Genomic DNA, 22,265 nt, shown 5'->3' with positions numbered 1-22,265 from the left:
AAGAAGCAATGAAAGACTGGATGAAAGGAATGAAGGAAGGGAATAGTTCGTTGCATCTGGCCGTCGCCTCTTCCGAGCAGAAGTTCGCCAGGAGAGCTGCTTCCATATGTAGTTAATTGGCTCGGTGACGTGTTGCCTTTCTATATACGTATTCTCGACCTCCAAGCTACTAACACGTTTATTCATCGTCATCCCTTCTCCCGGCTTCTGTCGAGGTTGACAGTGAAGTCTGCCGAAATATTTTTATAGAGCAGGATTAAAGAAAGTGGATTGGCCTCCGGCCAGAAGCCTCCTTACAGAATGCAGTTACCTACATGAATAGTAAGGACACGTTCTCAGATTTCCAGTTCCCACCGTTTCATTCTTAGCTTGATGTCGTTTTAAGGAGGAACAAAATTGGCCATTGCTTCATTCGATGACTGTACCGGGTCCAAACATCACCAGACACGTTCCGTTTGTTTACTACAACGATACAGTTATCCTGATACCGGAAGTATTTTTTATGCATTCTTTCCACGAAGTTCATAAAATGAACGTATAATAGGAGGTCTCACCGTCCACATGTTATATCTGCGAAACTGCCAAACGAATTTCAGTTAAACTTGATACTGGCATGTGTACCGAAAGACGTGACAAATGCATATAAAGTTTTGGTCTTCATCTACACTCACCGGACGCTTGTCCAGTCAGATGTTATGTGTCTTAAGGAACCCTGTTGCGGACTTCGTGTCCAGCGTGAAACTTTGGCATTAAATGTAAAGGTGGCCCTGTGCTTAAGCAAAACACTATAAAGCCATATGGGCCATTTGAAAAAAAGAATCCATTCATTCTTTGATATAGCAGTATTGAATTTTCGGGGTCTTGAGGGTTCGTAAGGAAGCTGGTTTCTTGGTTAATAGGCCATAAAAGAAACTCATAACGTAATTATTTATGTACGTACGGTCGTGGTAATGAAATGTCGTTATATTTGTGGGCATTCACAGCCTGATAAACTACGTTACAACATGCATTCCTTTCTTCGAAGTATACAAGCTCTGTTTTATAATCTCTCCCTTCCTGTAGTTGGGAAAGAAACGTGTTACCAGTGTTGCGTGTAGGAGGACATACGTAAGTAAAGTAAGGTAAAGTTGTCCCTGTGCTTAACTAATTAAGCACTGCGCCATGAAGGCGTATGGGGGAGTGGATGTATAGATCCACATTTTCTTGGCATCAGCACTAGTTGGAAGTGAGTTGTCAGCTTCACGGCCCTGCTGCATTACCCCCAGGGAAAGTGCCTCCGGCACGAATTAGATAGAAGGGAGGGTGGGCCCAAGAGCCGGCCTGAACGTCGTGGAGAAGAGAAAAGCCTTGACCTTACCGGGACTCGAACTCTGACCACTTGATCGTCCAGTTCGTAGCCAGTCGCTATACCGACTGCGCTATCCAGGCTCTGTAGGACATGCGTACTTGTTCAAAATTCGGCTGTGGTGCTGTGGGGAAAATGAAGGAGGACGCAGTGGAAATACGTATATCTCTTCTCTTGTGGTGCTAACTTGGTAGGGAATTTCAGAATGTCTCCGTTTCGGTCGCAACCAGTGCTTCCGATGTGAAAATAGGAAGTGAAAACGTGTTAGGACCATGACAGCCAGTCACGCGAGGACTGGAGTGAAGGCAGCACGCGAAATGCACTATAACCTATATCAGATGCACCTCACACAGAGGGCAGTGTATACTTTAGTATAATTACTAATTAATTGTCCGAAACCTTTAAAGGAATGTGTTGTGATGTTCAGAAACTTTGAAATTTATTTTGCTTACGGATACCTTGCAGAAAATGCATAAATAACACATTATGCGATGGACGCGCCTCTCCGGCTGAATAACTGGAAGCATACATCACATCAAGCCCAAATCGAACTTCATGACTTTTCTCAAGTATGGCCGTTACACAGAGTTACGATCGTAGGTGGTACACTCTCACTCACTCGCTCATGGAGCTGAAACCTTCTTGAGAAGCTGCCCAGCATTTTATGGAACCCGAAGGTTCATTACCGTGTTCACAAGAGCCCTCCACTGGTCCCTATCCTGAACCAGATCGATCCAGTCCACACCATACCATCCTATCTAACTTCCATTTTAATATTGTCCACTCACCTACGTCTTGGTCTTCATAGTGGTCTCTTTCCTTCTGGCTTTCCCACCTATATCCTATATGCTTCCTCTTCTCACCCATTCGTGCTACATGCCCTGCCCATCTCATCATTGACTTGATCATTCTAATTATACTTTGAGAAGAGTATAAGTTAAGAAGCTCCTCATTATGCAGTTTCCTCCAACCTCATGTCACAAGTGGTACACTCTACAAGATGTAAAATAATTATTTTTTGAATGATTTGAAGTCAGCCTTATTGTGCCGTTCATTTCTATTAACGGATCGTAGTCAAGGAATTCTGTGTTCTTCCTCGTGATTATGTATTTTAATGCAACAGTACGCATAGTAATCTCTTTATCAGTGCAAATTTACATTTTTGTACCTTAACTGCTAGCTAATGAAGATTGTTATCGGCTTTACAGGTAGTTTAGCGTAGCCTCTGGATGCAAGAATCGCGTGCTCGGATACAAAGGCGCATTGAGTCTACTAGCAATAGTGCTTTCGTGCTCAGAAAGTTTCTCAGCTGTAAGTTCTTACAAAACCGAGAACCTGTCGAAGGTTATCTTTATTCTCATCTTTGGATTTCTTCTTAACTCGTATGGTTTGTGTCCATTCATCCTTACTTGTCGGCTTTGCAGTATGGATTATGATAATTTCAAGAGTGCGAGTTAGCACGTCCGCATGTTTCTTGTGATGGGGAGATTAGAAGGTTCGTTTCCCGCTTCTCGAATGTGAAATCGGTACACAGCGTGTCCACGTACGTGTAAGTGTGGACGCGTTACTTTGTTGTGGTCTCGTTGGGGTGGCCCAATCCTTCCAGCCGCACTATGGCCCTGGGGTCGACTCAGACTATGACAGAAATGAGTACCAGAAATTTTCCTGGGAGGTAGAGGGCGGCCGGCGTGTAAGGCTGACAACCTTACTGCCATCTGTGAGCTAACTGTCTAGAGAAAATATGGGAGCCTCGACCTCTCAGATCCCAGTGGCCTTCACGGCCTGTTACAGGGACAGCCTACCGATTGACTAGGAGTCTGGGTGAGCCTCGGAATCGGGCTGGAACCGAACCCCTATTTCTCTATCATCCAACTTCTGGTATAGTTACAGTACTGATTGAAAAGTCTCATCTAATGGTACCAGTAGGGGAAACATTTTTTTATTGCTAGTGGGGTGGGACTAAGTCCCTTGTACTGCGGCCACTTCTGGCCTATTGTACTAGCCCCAGATGATAGGTGAGGGTGATTGTGGAGCAATTGGTAGAATGAAGATTGGCAGGGGAAACCGAAGTACTCGGAGAAAACATTCCCCACCGCCACTTTGTCCACCACAAATCCCACTTGACCAGACCTGGGCTCGAAGCCGGGCCGCCGCGGTGGGAAGCCAGCGACTACCCGCCTGAGCTGTGGCGCGGCCAATCTATGGGCAAACATACTGAGAAATTGGAAGATGAAATGTACTTATATATTGTGCTTGGATTTTACTGGTGCATCACTTGAGCTTTGAGTGTCCAACGTCTGTCCACAGTATTTTATATACAGGAGACACTCTAAGAACGTGTACTTTATGCGCCTTCCTCCTATGTTGCTGCCGTCACACCGGCCTACCGCAGAATGTAAGTTTGTAGTAGCTGACTGGACCAGATTTCCTGCGCAGACGAATTACAGCGCCACCATAAAATAAAGGGCCAGCAAATCTTTGCGTGAGCTGGGTTTGTGTACCGGTACTGTGATGCAGTACACCATCGATAAGTAAGCCTGTTGAAATTATTCACCACCGGCGGAGTTTTTTTTAGGTACCCCGAAGAATTGAGAGTGTATACACGCAGTTATTATCAGATGGTTTCAGTCTCACGCGCTGTACGTCTTTCTATAAAACTTGCTAAAAGTTATTCATTTTAAAAGTTTTGCAGATCATATAGATTTTTAACTTATTAGAAGTTATTCCCTACATGTTTCGACCTATATGGTCATCATCAGTTGTTTTAAAATTATAAATTATAAATGAGAAACTGCTGTGCTTCCGTATCGTTGGTTTTTGGTCGTTATTTTGCTATCCCTTCTATGCACATATATCCGTGTCATATATAAATATCTTTATTAGAATCTTGTATATTATGTGTGTTAGTATATCTTTGGTCACTTGTTGCCTGCTTACACGAAGTCACGCGTTGTTCTGCCTGTTGTGCTATTCTGCGCGTCTTTCTTGCTAATTTTTGCGGGATGGATTGGTTCTATCTTATAGTGCTTACATGACTTTATCTTGTGTTTAATTCATGTGAAGCCTTAAATATCGGGTTACGGACGTCAATATATTTGTCGTGCTCCACGTGAGGTTGTGAAGTGCGGCACGGTGCTACAATATAATATTGTGTTGATATTTGTGACGAACTCCTGGTTAGATGCTGCAATATAATATTGTGTTGATATTTGTGACGAACTCCTGGTTAACGTTGTCTACATCTCATCTTCCTCGGTCTTATCTCCTTAACAGTCTCTGGAGATGGTCTCTGGGACTCATAGCCCGAGTAAAGCGGTCAGTAGCTTATATTCACGACTCTTATACAGTTTCATGGAAGGTTCTGTGGCACAGAGGCAACTTGCATTTATGTTATGGCAAGGCACTGACATTTTGATCAGAATCTTTACTTCAGTACACCCAAGTTCTGATTACTTAAACGCAAAAATAGTGTCCTCTCCTCTTTCAAATTCTTGTTACTTTTGTCGTAAGGGCAGCTATAGAGAGAGACAAGGTTTCATGAGTTGAATGCAGCCATAGAAGTTGCAATTATTAAACTACAGTAAACTTTGAGATTGGACGAACTGTGTCTGGCGGAACAATGGAAGCGCTAGTTGTCTTATTAAGACGAAGAAGTTTTAATTGGACACTTGGTCACATTTGATGTATTGATGCAGCCATGCCTTTGATATCTCGCTCTTTTGTGCCGCGAATCGCTTCTGGCGCATGCGTACAGATGACATTTAGGTACAGTCGCTGGCGGTCGCTGGTGTTTGTGAGTGTGAAGGCACGTAAACCAATGTAGTGTGGAAGAAAGGAAATGGGTTATGGAGGCGAAAAGAGGAACAGAAGGAAATATGTTTCCGAACGAATTCAGCCATATATCCTGAAAGGAACACGATTGTAAATACAGACTCCGAGAGTTTTGTTTTTTGTGAAGCATTATACCAGTACTCCGCATGTTTAGCTAGCTACAAGCGAAATAAATAGTCCTAATTATTTTTTCAACATGCTAGCTCAGCCTAACCTAACCTGAAATAAACTTAGTCTATGTTACGAATTGTTGGCCCTCATTTCCTCCACCCGATTTCTTCATACAAAACATCACAGAAAAGAATTGTCTCTAAGCTCAGTAAATGAACATGAAGCCCACTGATAAAAATAAATTCGGAAAGTATGTACTGTGGATTCTGCACTCTTTGTTTTATATTAATTGTTGGTTAGCCTGTGTTACTCTAAATATGTATTGGTGTCCTTACAGTTGTTCTTCCTGTGTTTTGTTTTTAACGTTTTTATTCTGCATCCTCTCGACAGGATATGAGAGATCTTACACCTTCTCTCTGCACACGTGCATTAGCAGTTTATTACTGTTTATATATTGCTCCACAAAAGAAGCTAATAGCCGCTCAAATAGCCGAGAAGTACCAATGTTTTATGAAATCCTAAGTTTCGTTACCGTGTTCAGAAGATAAAGTCGAATAGTCTCCATCCTCAGGCCCTATTTATTGAGCATCCACTTTAATATTGTCTTCCATCGACATCCTATCCCCCCCCCCCGATGTCATTCTCTTTGCTCTTCCTTAATTGGCCTGTTTGGCGAAGAATACGAGTTATGAAACTCTGCATTACGTAATTCTTCCTACCCCTTGTACCAGATAGTCTCCTCAGCACCCAGAATCTATAGTCATTCCCTTTACACGAAAAAAAAAAACTAATTTTACACCCATGTTCGTAGTTTTGTATATTTAGTCTTTACCTTGCTAGATTTGAGACAGGATTCCAAATGTAAGATTTGAGGCTTTCACGGCGGTGACTGTGAGGAAAGCAGTCTGCTTTTACCGGTTCTCACGGTCTCTTCGCTTGCAGATTTCTTATATTTTTTCTTCTACCCTGAAGATGGAGACGATACGTTCCTCCGAAACGTCGGTTAATACCACATATACACGGTGCCAAATCCCAGAAGACTTCTTTCTTCAGGATTCCAAATGTTCTCAACGCAGCAGTGTTCCCGCATGCGTGTATTAGCGCACAAATCTGTGAATATTGTTGCCCATTAGCACAAGTGAATTACAACTCCAGCAGTTCCTGAAGGTCCTGCGACCGGCGTAGATATTGAACATTCCTTATTTTTAAATCAACTGTACATTTTTTTTTTCGTCTTCTTCGCTCCCACTTTGGAGCATGGGGCTGATTTCTCAGTTTCATGATCGTCTTACAGACGGTAGGACTGCTCGGACGGCTGATCAGCTCGTCGCAAGGCCTCTACCTAAACACAGGGCAACACAGACACAGAATAAACGCATACACACACCAGCTATACATGCCTTGTGTGGGATTCGAACCCACGGTCCCGTCTTCCGAGCGAGCGAAGACAGTACATGCCTTAGACCGCTCGGCTACCGTGACCGGCCAAGTGCACATATGTGTAAATAATTTTGGACTTGTTTACAGAATTCATGCGTCTCCTTGCTGACCAGCACACAGAAACATACAATTTGGGGGCGAGATGAAGCCCCGAACATAAAGACGAGTATGCCGTACTGTGCTGCTTGGTTAGGATTATCGCACACTGACAATACGTATTGAAAAACAAACTCCGTGGCCTTTAGTCCGCAAGCGAACTATACCGACCGAGCGACCGCCGCTTGTCGGCGAAGTTAGTGCCAACTTTTGCGGATAGAGGGTGTCGCGTGGTCAGCGCAACGGATCCCCACGGCCGTTAATCTCGGTTTTATGGACTGGAGTCGCTATTTCCTTGAAGTAGCTCCTCAATAATCCTCACGAGGCTGAGTAGGCCCCGTTCCAGACCCACTATTTCTCAGAACATGTGCTATTTCCGGGAATCGAACGCGAGACCTCTGGATCTGTAGCCAGGAACTCTGACCACTAGACCACAGAGGCGGTCTCAGTACGTAATACAAAGATAATCAAAGTACTATTGTAAGGAACTTGGCGATTTATAATGTGAAATTAAAGAGAGTAAGAGATGAAGGTCCCACTCAGGGCATGGATGTTTGTGTGCCTTTTTCTGTGTTTGTGTGTAGATAGAGGCCTTGCTACGAGCTGATCACCCGCCCAAGGAGTCCTACCGTATGTCTAAGATCTAGTAAAACCGAAGTGAACGGAGAAGTTCATGGAGGTAGGCCTAGACCCACATGAGGGCTGTAGCGCCAAGGGAAAATAAAAAGAGGTAAAGGAATTCATAGATGTACTTCAGTTGAGAGTAGGTAAGAAATTGTGATTTCGTTCTTTGAGACCTACCTTGATGAATTTTTGTTGCGGACATAAATATATCTCCCGATAAACATAATTAGCGGTGGAATAAAAGCACTGGCTAATAATACATGTGATTATTGAAAGATGTGAGTAGTAAAGAGGTGGCCCTGTGCTTAACTAATTAAACGCCACGCCTTGAAGACGTATGGGGAGTGGATGTATGGATCCACTCGTGCTTGACCTCGGCACTAGTTGGAGGTTAGCGGTCAGCTTCAGGCCTCGGCCCCCCCCCCCTGGGAGGAAACAACCTTCAACGCCTATTGAATAGGAGTTTGGGTGGAACCCGGAACCGGTCTGGACGACGTAGAGAGAACAGTCTTTATCCTACCGGGAGTCGAACTCCGACTGTAATCGCGGGCTTGCTGAACTTATCAGAGCGCCACTGATTATGAACATGGTTTCAGTTTGTTACTCACCCCGGATACTTAGTGGGGGGTGGAGTCCAGCTGGGTCCACTCGACACGGTGGCCACTGATTGGCCTATTGTAGCCTGCCCCGGGTGATTATGATGATGGAGAATTTGGTGGAATGAAGATTGGCAGGGGAAACTGAAGTACTTGGAGAAAACTCGCCCCAGCACCACTTTGTCCACCAAAAATCGCACTTGACCAGACTTGGGATCGAACCCGGGCCGCCACGGTGGGAAGCCAGCGACTGTCCGCTTGCGCTGTGGAGCGGCCTCCCCCCAGATACTTAAATTTTGACACATTTCAGAAGCCTCTGGTGTCTATTAAGATGTGCTTTTAATTGGACTGATTATTGAGAAAAAGTCCTCTGCTTAGTTTGTTCGTCCTTTAATGCCGTTTTTTTTTCAGTTGCCTAAATTGTTTGGCATCGACGGGACAGGATCTGAGAGGGAAGAAGCTTTCGTGTCCCGTTTTAATTACTAATCCGGCATTCATCCGGAGGGGAATCACGAAGGATATCAGGCTATTTCGAGTCCTGTGCCCCCTGAATGTGTGCACGCAGAGAAATGTGGGAGTCATGAATCAGGTCCTTTCATTTTGAACATTTCGGAGAAATATTCTGGTTAAAACAGTTTTATTTTAGTGAGGTTAAATAATTGTTTCCAGGTGTCGCCCTTGTATGGACTGTGACCCATCACTGTTCTACGGAGTCTATTTCTTGCTTCAAGGTTTTCGCTCATTTTTAGACCAATGTGCGATGGTCTGAGTTATGTGGAGTAGGGAAGATGACGCGTTGGTCAGAATCTGTCAGATTAGTTACAGATGGCAGTGGGTTTAGTCTCGGTGCACTCATGTTGACACATACGTACAGTAGGAATCCTCAGCTTTGCAACTTCAGAGGGCTTCTAACAAGAGTGGAAAGGCGTATTCCATTTGGAAGAATCAGTATTTTCAGTGTACGTTCTTTGCGGTTGTTCTTCATTTTATTAGTCTCTATCTTCATTTGTTGACCGCCTCCGTGGTCTACTGGTCACAGTTCCTGGCTACAGATCCGGATTCGATTCCCGACGCTACCAGATTTTCGGAGAAGTAGTGGGTCTGGAACGGGTCCCACTCAGCCTAGTTAGGATAACTGAGGAGCTACTTGAATGGAAAAATAGCGGCTCCGGTCTAGAAAACCGAGATTAACGGCCTTGAAGATCCGTTGCGCTGACCACGCGACACCCTGTATCCGCAAAAGTTGGCACTGGCTTCGCCGACAAGCGGCGGTCGCTCGGTCAGTACAGTTCTCTTGTGGACTACAGGCCACGGAGTTTGTTTTTTGTTTGTTTTGTTTGATGTTCATCTGTTGCATATCCGAATATTGCTATATGCTGCAGAGACCCCAGTGCTTACAATTTGGATTTATTTTTCTTTGTATTTCGTTGGGTGTTGGTATCGTTAAGAGTTTCATTGAAGAGGTGTAACTCTCATCAGCATAGAAGGACCGATCTGAATCTCTCCGACAGTGTTTATTGTAGAGCTCGAAATTTTGTCGAAATTCGTCGAGTAGTTTCGGAGAGGTAACAGCATGCCTTCAGACAGATGCAGCCTCCCCATAATGTTTTCATTTTACACATTCAGGCCTGACTCTGTATTAACTTGAGCAGTTTCTTAATTAATTGATTTCAGAGTAGATCTGTCTTCACCGTAGATGAATATGAAGGCCAGTTAATTATGCTGAATAGCGAAGAACTAATTTAAAAATGACCAGAGTCTTGAATAATTTTGGAATTCTGTTGTCGATAGACCGAGCCCTCCGTCAAAACATTATACCCCTTTTGGTTATGTGTTGCTATCTGGGGTGGTATGTTTGTAGAGTTTGATGTGCAGGTATGAATCGTATAGAATTTAAACCGCTTACGGGTGCTGTCATATTTGTTGCATGAAACTTATAGTCACTGAGAAATCTCGCCCTGTAATTAGTTTAAATGCCAATCACAGTGGCCGCGCAGTCTAAGGCATGAAATGTCTTAGCCCGCTAAAACGCTGGGAATTTTTTTTTTCTGTGGCGCTACAGCCCCAATTTGGGCCTAGGCCTACCTCCATGAAACTCTTCGTTTCACTTCGGTTTACTAGATCTTACACGTTCGGTAGGACTCCTTGGGCCAGTAATCAACTCGTCGCAAGGCCTCTACCTGTAGACAAACACAGAAAAACGCACACAAACATCCATGCCCTGTGTGGGATTCGAACCCACGATCCCGGCTTCCGAGCGAGCGAAGAGAGTGCATGCCTTAGACCGCTCGGCTACCGTGACCGGCAAAACGCTGGAATAGTGGGTTCGAATCCTATTGAAGGCATGGATGTTTGTGGTCATTTATTCTGGGTTCTAGTTTTCCTGTGTAGGTAGCGGCCTTGAGTCGTGATGATCCCCATCAAGGGAGTCCTGTCGACTCTTTAAGATTAAGCAACTGAAGTGAACGAAGCGTTTCGCTGATGCCCTATGTTCAAAGTGAGAGCAAACTAAATAGGTAGGTGGATAGATGGGTGGATAGGTAGGTAGGTAGATAGATAGACAGATAGATATGTCGGTAGGTAGGTAGATAGATAGATAGATATGTAGGTAGGTAGATAGAAAGATAGATATGTAGGTAGGTAGGTAGATAGACAGATAGATATGTAGGTAGGTAGGTAGGTAGATAGACAGATAGATATGTAGGTAGGCAGGTAGATAGATAGAAATAGTTTAATTGGCGTCCGCTTGTATTTGGAATCGCCTCCGAAATTAGACAAGAAATGTTGTTACTCTGAACAATGAGATTTTTGCGTTGGGTAGGCGTACCGAAGAGAGGGAAGCAGTTTGAGAATGCGTACTCACAGAAGCTCCGGAGGCCCACCTGCTCAACTCCTAAAAGCCATGATGACTTATGTTTGCCTGCGTAGGGAAACCTGCACAGGTGTTAAAAAAAGTCGCGAACTTCTTTTGTATGCATGTAGTACTATTGACTCACCTTTGGAGCCCTTCTGTATTGGAATTTGAAGCTCGTTATAATTTAACTGTTAAACCTGTGAACAGTTTATATAACAACTGAGGCTTGATGTTAAATTTTCAGCATATTTTACGATAAGAAACCATTAAAATCAACTAATCCAGACCATAACAATTTAACGTGAACTCCGCTTGCTCCTGACGAGATATCCTGCACGAACGCGTGTTATAGAGCTCGCAGCTTTTATGGCTGTTGATGTATGGTATGGGTCGTGAGCAGGTGCATGGACTCAAGTTTGTCAGCATCGAGACACCATTCAGTTCAGGACAGTCCAAATTGGATTTGTAGAGTGCAAGGTCACTGTGGGACAAACTCCCGCCCTCCCAGTCACCATTCAAGCAATGCTTCCTACTGATCATTACCGCCTTGAGACCTAGGTGATGTCACATTGTCGCTGTTCGGTTGGCTCCTCTGTTGCTTGTAGTGTAGGGTTTCATGAACAAGAACTGTAAGTAAACGTTTCAGACGTCTCACCTTATTGCAGTGGGATGTTCTACTTAAAGGTCCGTCTTTGAAAGTTAATAGTTGCACACCTATTTCTGGAAGGTTTGTTTTAGAAAACCCCTCCCTGCTACCCCTAAGTCTTTCAAGTGATATTTTCCGTTCCGATTGCTCAAATAAAGTTTCACATAAGTAGATTCTGAAGGGTTGTATAACACTCGGAATTACTGGGATTCTGGACGCTGCCCGCCGTACGGTATTCTGAAAAACACTAAATAACATAACGTTCCGGCTATTGGGTCTGTTTCTGAAACGTTGTGTTCTTTCTTGTTATGTAGGATACCGGAGGAAGGACAAAGGCCCAAAACTCGGTAATTCGAAAATTTCATACGCATTTCTGGCCCCTCACATACGTGCTGCAATTCTAGCAGTCCTTCTTGAGAAGCTAATAGTATGAAGAAAGCAGTCCTCTGGGATTTGGCACCGTGTATATGTGGTGTTAACCGACGTTTCGGAGGAACGTATCGCCTCCATCTTCAGGGTAGAAGAAAAAATATAAGAAATCTGCAAGCGAAGAGACCGTGAGAACCGGTAATTACGGTCTCTTCGCTTGCAGATTTCTTATATTTTTTCTTCTACCCTGAAGATGGAGGCGATACGTTCCTCTGAAACGTCGGTTAACACCACATATACACGGTGCCAAATCCCAGAAGACTGCTTTCTTCATAGTCGCCGCCGTGAAAGCCTCAAATCTTACAAGCTAATAGTAGCTTAGATTCATTCCTCGCCTTTTATGGAACAATCTTCATTACCACGTTCACAAGAGCCTGCCACTGGACTTCGTGAACCCGAGTAATCCATTTCGCACCCTCATATCCTGCTTGACTGGATCACACTTTTCCACACGGGCAGCCCTCGTCATCATCAACAGAGATGAACCTCCTGGCCATTTGGTTTCCATGATGTGGCATTTCCGGCATTGCTTGTTGTTAGACGTCTGTAGTCACTTTGTACATTGATAGAGCTGTTTCAGGAGGTGAAGTTAATTGTGTTGTGGTTGCAGAACCTGGAGGACCGGGAACGGAAACACGCGGTGCACAAAGAGCACCTGCACCGGGAACACCGCTACCTGAGGCGGCGGCTTGAACAGTTGAACGCGCACAATGCGCTTTCGAAGCGACGCTCCGTTTCCGAATGCAGCACCTCCACTGTCTCCAGTACAAATTCCTCCTCTTCGGGATCGCCTTCGTCCGTCTCCGAGTCAGGTAAGGCTTGTGTACTGCTGTGTGACTGCTGTTTGCGCCAGAGTGTCGCTGGTTGTCGCCACACTGGCAGTGAGCAGTATACACTGCAAGTAATCTTTGATACAGAACCGATAGAATGTGTTTTGAGATTTGAGGTTCCCCGGCAATGAGTATGAATATTACTGTCCTCTCGGATGTAACGCCGTGTAGTCTGGTAGATGCTTATCAAGAATTTCGAGGAATTTTCTGCCTTTATCATCAGGGTAAAAGAGTGGCATATTTTTAATATAGGCATATTGGCAAAGAGTTACCTGAAGATGGAAGTAGAGCCATCTTCCTAAAAGTCTTTTATATGAGATGTACCTCAGAAATGGACGATTTCCACCTTAATATTTGTAAAATGAACAAGCCGTTGTCACAATCTTGAAGAGAATCATGCGGCTCCATATAGAAGTACAGGTAGACCCATGGTTGCCGCTCTGTCTTTGCTTTATTGAGTTCTGTAAACGCTATCCGAATCGCTTCTTGTCTCGATACGTCAGTATTTATACACTTGATGTTCGATTATGGACGCGCCAATGATTACCGTATTTACGCATGTATAGGCCGCGTGCGTGTATAGGCCGCAGCACAATTTTCAGACAAATTATAGAAAAAATAATTTTCTTGGAATATTATTTCAGGAGTAGAACACCCTGTATTACTAATTATGAATATATTTTTTTTTAAATGAAGTGTGATTTCGAATATTTCGAATATAAGCCGCACCCCAGTTTTCCTCTTGAATTTTTGGCAAAAAATGTGCGGCGTATACATGCGTAAATACGGTATTCTGGTACAGATCATATCAGAAAAATAACCTGAAAGATAATTCCATTTAGCAAGACTCTTTTGTTTGAAATTCATGGCTATATCATTTCTTTCTTATCTTCATACATACTCTGTTTATTCCTTTTTTTGTTCCTTCATGTAATATCTTTCTTTCATCTTTACCGTTCAGGTGACACGCTTTTTAACATAGTCACCACGTGCGTGTATACGGCATGAGAAGGACGTGACGTACGCATAGTACATAGTCATAAACCATTTCCCATTGTATATACAGCGTATACACACAATCGGATCTATACATCCACTCCCCCATACGCCTTCATAGTGTAGTGCTTAGTTAAGCACAGGGACAACTTTACCATACACAGAATCAAATTTACCTTAGACTGGCCGGCTAGAAATTCGGACATCCTTGTACACTGCTAGCCGCTGATAGTTATAAACCATTTCCAATTTTATATATATATAATATATACACAGAATCAAGTTTATCTTTAGACCGGACGGCGAGGAATTTGTTCATGCCCCCTTGTCCGCTGCTGACCGCCGAATTGTCGAGTAGTCACCCGGTGAAATATAGTGTTAAACAGAAATTATTCAGATATGAGACCTCAGCACAGTATTTCTCATGGAGGAAATGTGGGAAGTTTGTAGGAAGTATCATGACAGTACAGTGCCACGCAACGATTCACAGTACGGTAACAAAGTTACGTTCTACGGGATCGGTGCTGTACAAAACGAAAATTCGAAAAAGACTGAATAAAAAAATTTGTATGACGTTGGTACTCAACTAGAAGCATGCTCGAAGAAGTCGCCACGTCTTCTTGCTCCTTTATATAAGTAATTTATTATTATTATTTTATGATATATATTATTTTATATTATTTAAATTTATTATTATAAGTAATTAATTTATTATAAACTAATTAAGTAATTAATTAAGTGATTAAGTAGTTTAATGTAGGTTGGCAGAAGGAAGCTCGCATTCATGCAGATTTTCTGAAGTGATGTCATACAGTCGAACATAATGTGTTCCCTACAGATTGCCATACAGGAATGCTGCCCTGTAGGTGGTTGCAGCAGTCGGTATTTGATGGACTACTTGGCCTACAACCTAGGTTTTACTGTGACGATGCATGGTTCAATTTAAGTGGTTATGTAAACCGTCAAAATAACAGATATTATAGCATAGAAAATCGTGATACTCTGCATGAGGTCCCGTTCCAGATTTGAAATTTGGTGTGAGATTAGTGCGCCGAGGATATTTGGGCTCGTATTATTTCACGAAATAATAAATTTAGAGTGTTATGTGACGTGGATTCTTTCACCTTTCTTCGGTCATCTGACTAGAGAAAAAATGCAATGGACTACTGTGCAAGTTAATGCAAGAACACATATTGCGAACAATCCTATGGATGCATTAGATAAAGTCTTCAGCGAACGAATCATAAGTCCAAGACTGTAGCCTCTGCGATCATTCGGCTCAGTTGCCTGTGACCTCTGTGTTCGCTCAGAAGGCAGCAGTGTATGCGAACAGTCCGAATTCTTTGGAATGTCTTCAAGAAAACGGGCCTGAAATTTTAGCCATTCACGTATAACAGCTTCGACGTGTCTAGAAACACGTTATCACGAGGTGAGGCTTGCTTACGGATAGACGTTCGGAACTCCGACACTCTTGTATAAAGGAAGTTACACTACAGAGTCCGCTACATAGCTCGGGCGATTAGTCGCCGGCTTCCCACCTCGGCGGCCTGGGTTCGATCCCAGNGGAAGTTACACTACAGAGTCCGCTACATAGCTCGGGCGATTAGTCGGCGGCCTGGGTTCGATCCCATGTCAGGTAATGTATTTATGGTGGACAGTGCAACTGGGGCACGTTTTCTCCGAGGACTTCGGTTTCCCTTGTCAATTATTATTGCACCGCCTGCTTCACGCTTATTATCATCTATCATCCGGGACTATTACAGTAGGCCAAATGGTGGCAGGCGTACCGAGTGGACTCGCTCTCAACCCACCCAAAGCGGATAAGTTCGCTTTGAATCTCCGGCTGCCGCGAAGGGTCTGCGCGAGAAGACTACCGTGTCAGCTGCGGGAACCAGTCGAACGATAATCTGTACACCCTGTATGTGCGCCCGCTCGCACGGGTTCACTTCTCTCCCCTTTTCCAGAAACATACCTGTAGATACTCTCACGCTCGATGGTAACCTCATGGCCGAAACATACAATGCACCGGGAGTTGTGCGGCTTAGACAGTCCTGCCGGTATGCATACTCTTCTGAAAAAAGAAGCCATACGGTTGTGTGTGGACATACTGTTTATTTGACGATGCTGCCTGTAGGTCGGATTTTATAGTTCGGATAATAGAATGACTAGTGAACAGAGATTTAGAAAAATATGTGGAAGGAAGCTGTCGTGGCCTAATTTGAAATTTTATCACGTTTGCTATGAGGCACCCACAGAGAACTCTTATCTGTATATGGCACTAAGTCCTTTTGTTGGACCTTTGCCGTCTTTTCAGTTTCTGAAACCTCTATACAGTCGGTAGGACTCCTTGGATGGGGGATCAGCCCATCGCAAGGCCGTCACATAGACCAACACAAACATCCATGCCTTGAGTGGGATTCGAACCCACGATCCCAGCGTTCGAGCGAGCGAAGGCAGACCGCGCGGCCAATGTGATGAGCCCACTCAGGACTGTGTATATCCCATCCAAGATTCTAACCGGGAACCCTCAGAATAGAAATCAGAGCCATTACCTCATGAGCCAACCTGTGTGGTTATAGGTGTCTGTAAGTATATTGTATTGGATTGTGAGTATGGATTGTAATTGAAGTTGCGAATACTAACGAGTTTTTGCTGACTGATTAACAGGCTCCAAGATGGAGCAGAGTACCTCGCTCACCTATTCAGGACCTACAGTTCATTGCCGCGTTCATAAGGACTGATCACTGGACTGTGCCCGGAAGTCATGAGTTTTAGTGTAAATTCTGTAGGGAACAGGAAGTCACGTATATCCTTGTTAAGTATAGGACAGATTCTTGTAGAGTCGCCTGGAGGACGTCCTATGACGTAACCGACACATGTTTGTCCAGTGAAGTGGTGAAGGGTATCTACAAATTTGCGTCTTCGCAACTCTTTACAGTGTATAAGGCTGGCTTCACACTGGCGCGTGGCGCTGATGCGTAGTATTGTACTTGGTCTCAATGAATTGGCGTAGTGCGGCTCCGCTCCAGTGTGAGACCGCCTTGAGGTTGAAGATTCTATTTGGGAGTTGGCACGTTTAAATTTCCGTGACATTGCTTGTTATGCAATCCTGACACTGGCTGCTTGCCAGATAGTTCTGAAGGCCACGTAGGGCGTGTTTTTGCACGGGCTCTTCATTTGGGGCCTCATTTTTCTCATCGTGGGCCCACCTAGGTTCAAATATATACGACAGTGACAGTAATTGTCATTAACGTGATCGCAGAATCGGCAAGTAGCCTTTTGAGTGTTGATAAACCGCTCGGCTGCATCTAGAATACAACGTAGCTACGCAGTTAACAGTTTTCATTTTCAGTGGCCTCTGCGCGTTAGTCTTCCGTTTGGTTCCGTCCAGAATTACAGATCGTATTGTTGTATACAAACGCCAGTCTGCGTGTGCTTGATCTTAGAGTCGACTGATTCTGGTTGCAACAGTGCTTGATTATGTGTAGTATATCCCTACTTTGAGGTAATGGTGGGTCTTGCATGGTCATATGATCCTGAGAGCTATGCTGGCGGTAGCCTAGCTATTGATAGGGTCTACCATGCCGGACAGGTCAAAGGTGATAATCCAGATGAAAAGGGATACATTGGTCATTTAGATTGGGTGTTGGGCGTGGAGTTCACAATCGAACCCCGAAAATAGCCTTAATTGTTGAGAAACTTTTGACGATTGCAGCCGGACCGAAACAGCTAAAACGATATAGCAAATTCAAGGACTTGGGAGTGGGAACTTGAAATGTGCTGTCCCTATATAGAAGTGGGACTCTTCCAGAAGGTACTGGGGGAGTAGGCAGGCCTGTTACATGACTGGATTCAGCTGAAGAAGATTTGAAAACAGTTAGCTTTATAAATTTCAGACGAAAGTCGTAGGATCGGGACCAGTGGAGAGCATTTGTAAAAGAGGCCAAAGTTCATCATGGGCTGTAGCGCCCGAAGAAGAAGAAGAAAATGATATGTTGACTGTTACCCATTGCCTAATATGTATTTTATGTATACCTGTACGACTTTTCGAGAATTGTTTGTTATGGCGATACTTTTTATTACTTTGTATTCGTAATATTAGTAGCGACGGTTGGAGTCTGGTACGGATGACCCTCACGTGCGCGTACATAATCACTTAAATGCTGGCTGTCTGGGATATTCTTGACACGCCCTAACCTAAATCGAGGGTGGGCTCCAGCCTCAAGGGCTAACGATGCCTAGTCATTCTACCAGCACAGCCGTTGTTATAACGAAGTGTTGACAGAAGTCATGGTGACGCCATGGTATTTGTTCTGTAACAATAAAATTGTCAGATGACATTCAGCAAAGAGGGGGACTCGTGACATTTCGCTGGCTATATTGTTTCTTGGCGGTTTCATCTCCCCTCTGACTGTCGTCTTCCAGGTCACACTCCTTACCTTTTGTACGAGGTTATAGGTAAAAGTAAAAAGTGAAGCTATCCCTGTAACAGGCCATGGAGGCCCACAGGGTTGTGAGATGTTGAGGTTCCCTCATTTTATAGACAATCGGCTCATAGATGGCGGCAAGGTTGTTAGCCTTACGTGCCGGCCGCGCTTTACCCCCAAGAATATTCCTGGTACTCATTTCTGTTAGAGGCCGACTCGACCCCAAGGCCATAATGCGGCTGGAAGGATTAGGTCAATTGAAAAAATCCAGTGACCTCATCGGGACTTGAACCCGCGACCTTCCGGCTTGTAGCATAGTGCCTCAACCAACTACGCTACCACGTGCCCCCCCGAGGTTATAGTTAACTTTCTTTTTCTGTTTCCATGCTCCGTAGCCTACAACATCAATTATGGCCGGTTGAACTCAGTAACAGTGACAGTCCAAGATTGTAGTTACCGGAACAGTTGCATAAAAAAGAAGGTAGAGCTATCCCTGCAAATAACCGCGGAGGCCCATAGCGTCGTGAGACGTCGAGGCTCCCACATTTTCTTGACAAGCGGTTCACAGATGGCGGTGAGCTTCTCAGCCTTACGCGCCGGTCGTCATCTACCTCCCAAGAATATTCCTGGTACTCATTTCTGTTAGAGGCTGAGTCGACCCCAAGGCCATAGTGCGGCTGGAAGGATTATGTCCATTGAAAAATCCAATGACATCGAGAATCCAACCCGCGACCTCCCAGCTTGTAGCGTAGGGCCTCAATCAACTACACTACCGCATGCCCCCGAACAGTTGCATGCTTTGGTATAAATACGTCACGTACAGTATTTTGTGAAAACATTTGGAACTGTTCTCTGAATTTTAAGATCCATAGACCATTAGCAAACTAGTTCATGTTCTTAAGCATCGCCCCGCGAAGACGTACCGAGAAGTGAAGGTGAACAAAAACAAACTCCGTAGCCTGTAGTCCGTAAGCGAACTATACCAACCGAGAGACCGCCGCTTGTCGGCTAAGTTAGTGCCAACTTTTGCGGATAGAAGATGTCACGTGGTCAGCGAAACGAATCACCACGGCCGTTAAGCTCGGTTTCCTAGACCGGAGCCGCTCCTCAGTTATCCTCACGAGGCTGAGAGAACCCCGTTCCAGACCCACTACTTCTCAGAAAATGTGGTAGCGCCGGGAATCGAACCCTGGAACTCTGACCGCTAGACCACAGAGGCGGTCAGTGAAGATGAAATGTTTCGAATTATGACTTACTCTTTGTACCAGATGCAGGTGAGTGGTAAGGTTTGCGCTCCCTCCGGTTTGCTGTTATGGAAACAGCCTTCAGTACCCCCTTAGCTAGAACGTTGGGTGGGTCTTGGTGTTGGTCGAACGTGTTGATGAAAAAGAAAGTTTCATTCCTGTCGGAAATTGAACACCGGTACTTCATGTCCAGCTGTCCTGGCGGATGTAATATAATCGTGCTCTTTGGTAATAAGGCCTGAACCCTGGTTCCGTTTAATATGCCTTTTTATAGAGTTGGCGCCTTGTCCTGTGGCCGTAAGTTATCTGTGAATAAGTTCACTGATTACGCAAATTCCAGCTTACTTCCATTTGGGTTCAAGGTTATGGCTGCTGTTGTTTTCGACGCCAATTGTGACCGAAGCAGTGTATTATAGAATCGTGAGGTTCTCACAGCGGTGATTCTATCTGCTGGTATATAACTCTGCCACCTGAGGGGCTATGCTACAAGCCGGAAGGTCCCGGGTTCAAGTCCCGATGAGGTCATTGGATTTTTTTCAGTGACCTAATCCTTCCTCCCGCCTTAGGCCCTGGGGTTTACTCAGCCTCTAACAGAAATGATAACCAGGAATTAATTAAATAATTTTCTTGGGGAGTAAAGCGCGCCCGGCGCGTAGGGCTGACAACCTTACCGCCATCTTTGAGCCGAATGTCTAGATAATGTGGGACCCACAGCGTCTCACAACCCTATGGGCCTTCACGGCCTGGTACAAGGATAGCTTTACTTTCACGATTGGTTTCTTCCTCGGCTTATTCTTCGACCCTGAAGATGGAGACATATTCCTCCGAAGCGTGGGTCGACTTTCAACCGACCACACACCAGCATAGAAGTACTGTCCAATGTACCAAGCTATGCACCAGATTCAATAAACTAAAAGACTTTAGTTCACACAGACCAGGCAGTATAACGTTTCCTGCAACTTTAAGTGTGAAGTTAAATACCCTTTAGTTGTAATGTAAGTCGACATCACAGTATAAGCATTTTTAGACTAAGGGTACAAAAACTGAATTGTCCTCTGTAACCTCCACTGTATATGAAGTTTATATCGGAAGTTATATTTTTCATTTTACAAAAACTTGTAGGGTGTATGTGAAAATACAATCATTAATAAAGTAAAAGTTACGTCTACATATATATAGTCACATGTTTTAGTGACTTGTAGACGGGGTTTGAATTGATGAGTGGATTTATTAACCCCTTATACAATCTCTCTTAATTACAATCAATACAACGCTACCGCTGATTTACGCAAGTTACAGCTCATCGTTACACACGCACTAGGATTGTCACTCTTCAATAGTCGTCTCCTGGTAACGGAATTAAAACAGTCTCACTGTGACTAAGTCTTCTAATCACTCACTGAGTCTTCAGAGGCTGACTTCTAATTCATCTTGCATTCTCTTGATGCCCACAGCTCCTAGTTCCAATTTGCTATCGCTCCAGTCGATCTGTTCCTACTGAGTCTGAGTCTTATGTCACGACCGACGGTCAGTCTGCCACTCTGTCTTGGAATAAAGCACCCATCTGGGGCTTACGACCAGATTTTTATTACTGTCAGACAGTTGCGGGTTTGTTGATGTACGGCGCTCTCTCTGACGAGAGGACGGGTCTGTCTTTTACAATTGCTGCTCGCCGTCGCCAGCGCAGTCATTTCTGGGTCCGGGTTCTGAGGGACTCTTCACCATATTTTACTGTCTCAGATTCGAGACTTCCCTTTTTGTCGCCTCCTACGATTCGCAGGGCTGCTGTGGAGGTATTCGACCCCGCCTGTACAGGTGACCTACCTGGACATGCTACAGTTGTATGTGTTACCCCAGCTGGAAGATCATCAGCCAGATATGGTGTTCGAGCAAGATGGTGCACCCCCACATTGGGCTTGTATTGTCTGATAATTTCTTGATATGCAGTTTCCTGGGCGCTGGGTTGGGCGTGATGGACCAATTCCGTGGCCTCCACGATCACCCGACATTACACCGCTTGGTTTCTTCCTGTGGGGATACCTTAAGGACATTGTTTACAAGACTCCTGTGACCTCCCTTGATGAGCTGAAGTTGAAAATTGTTGCTGCTATGGAAACAGTTACACCGCAAACGCTGGAGAACACTTGCAGGGAAATTGAACACCGCTTGAACATCTCACATGCCACGCATGTTCAAGTTGTTTAGTGTTCTGCAGTACTAATTCTGCAGACAATAAAACTTTTTGAATTAATCTTTCAGATTCCATAAGCAGTTCTATTTTTTTTTTTTTTTCCGGTTAGAAAAGCATACGCCATGGGAACTCCGACAATAATTTAGAATCACTCTGTATAACATTCGTATGTTTATGTCTGGTTAGCTTTGCTGAAAACAGTGAAAGGAAAATACATGTATTCGTAATTGGTATACTCCTCTCAATCTTTTTTTTTATATAATTGGAGTGGGGTCTTGCTACGTCCATGTCCCTCCCCCAAAAGTGAAAATTTCAGGAAAAGTGAATGCACTCGTGAGAGGGTTCGCTCTGTTTCACATGTGGTGTTTGGATGCCATTGATTAAATGAGTGAGAGCAGATGTTGAAGTTGATTGCCTAAATACATCGAATTCATTGAGGCGTCGTTTGGGGAGCCCCGCAGGCATCAGGAGACGCCTGTGTTCCGCGAATTACGGGGGCCACGTTGCTTGATGTCAGATCCAAGGGGAATATTGATTTGCTGTGAATGCCACTGTACGCAGGACAGTGTTAGCAACAACTGCTTTCGCCTTTCGATAGTGCATGC

At 44.4% G+C, this 22,265-nt stretch overlaps 1 protein-coding gene across 1 annotated transcript in view; it reads left to right on the top strand.

Moving 5' to 3' along the window:
* LOC111874516 (max-interacting protein 1-like) overlaps positions 1-22,265 on the top strand; it is a 92,881-nt gene that overhangs the window by 23,833 nt on the left and 46,783 nt on the right. Inside the window, exon 2 of the mRNA XM_023870082.2 lies at positions 12,583-12,784. Within this exon, the coding sequence (XP_023725850.1) occupies positions 12,583-12,784 (202 nt within the window). The remainder of the gene's footprint in view (positions 1-12,582; positions 12,785-22,265) is intronic.

Source organism: Cryptotermes secundus, unplaced genomic scaffold, assembly GCF_002891405.2.
Source record: "Cryptotermes secundus unplaced genomic scaffold, Csec_1.0 scaffold629, whole genome shotgun sequence".
Lineage (NCBI taxonomy): Eukaryota > Metazoa > Arthropoda > Insecta > Blattodea > Kalotermitidae > Cryptotermes > Cryptotermes secundus.
This window is presented reverse-complemented; position numbering and strand designations above follow the sequence as displayed.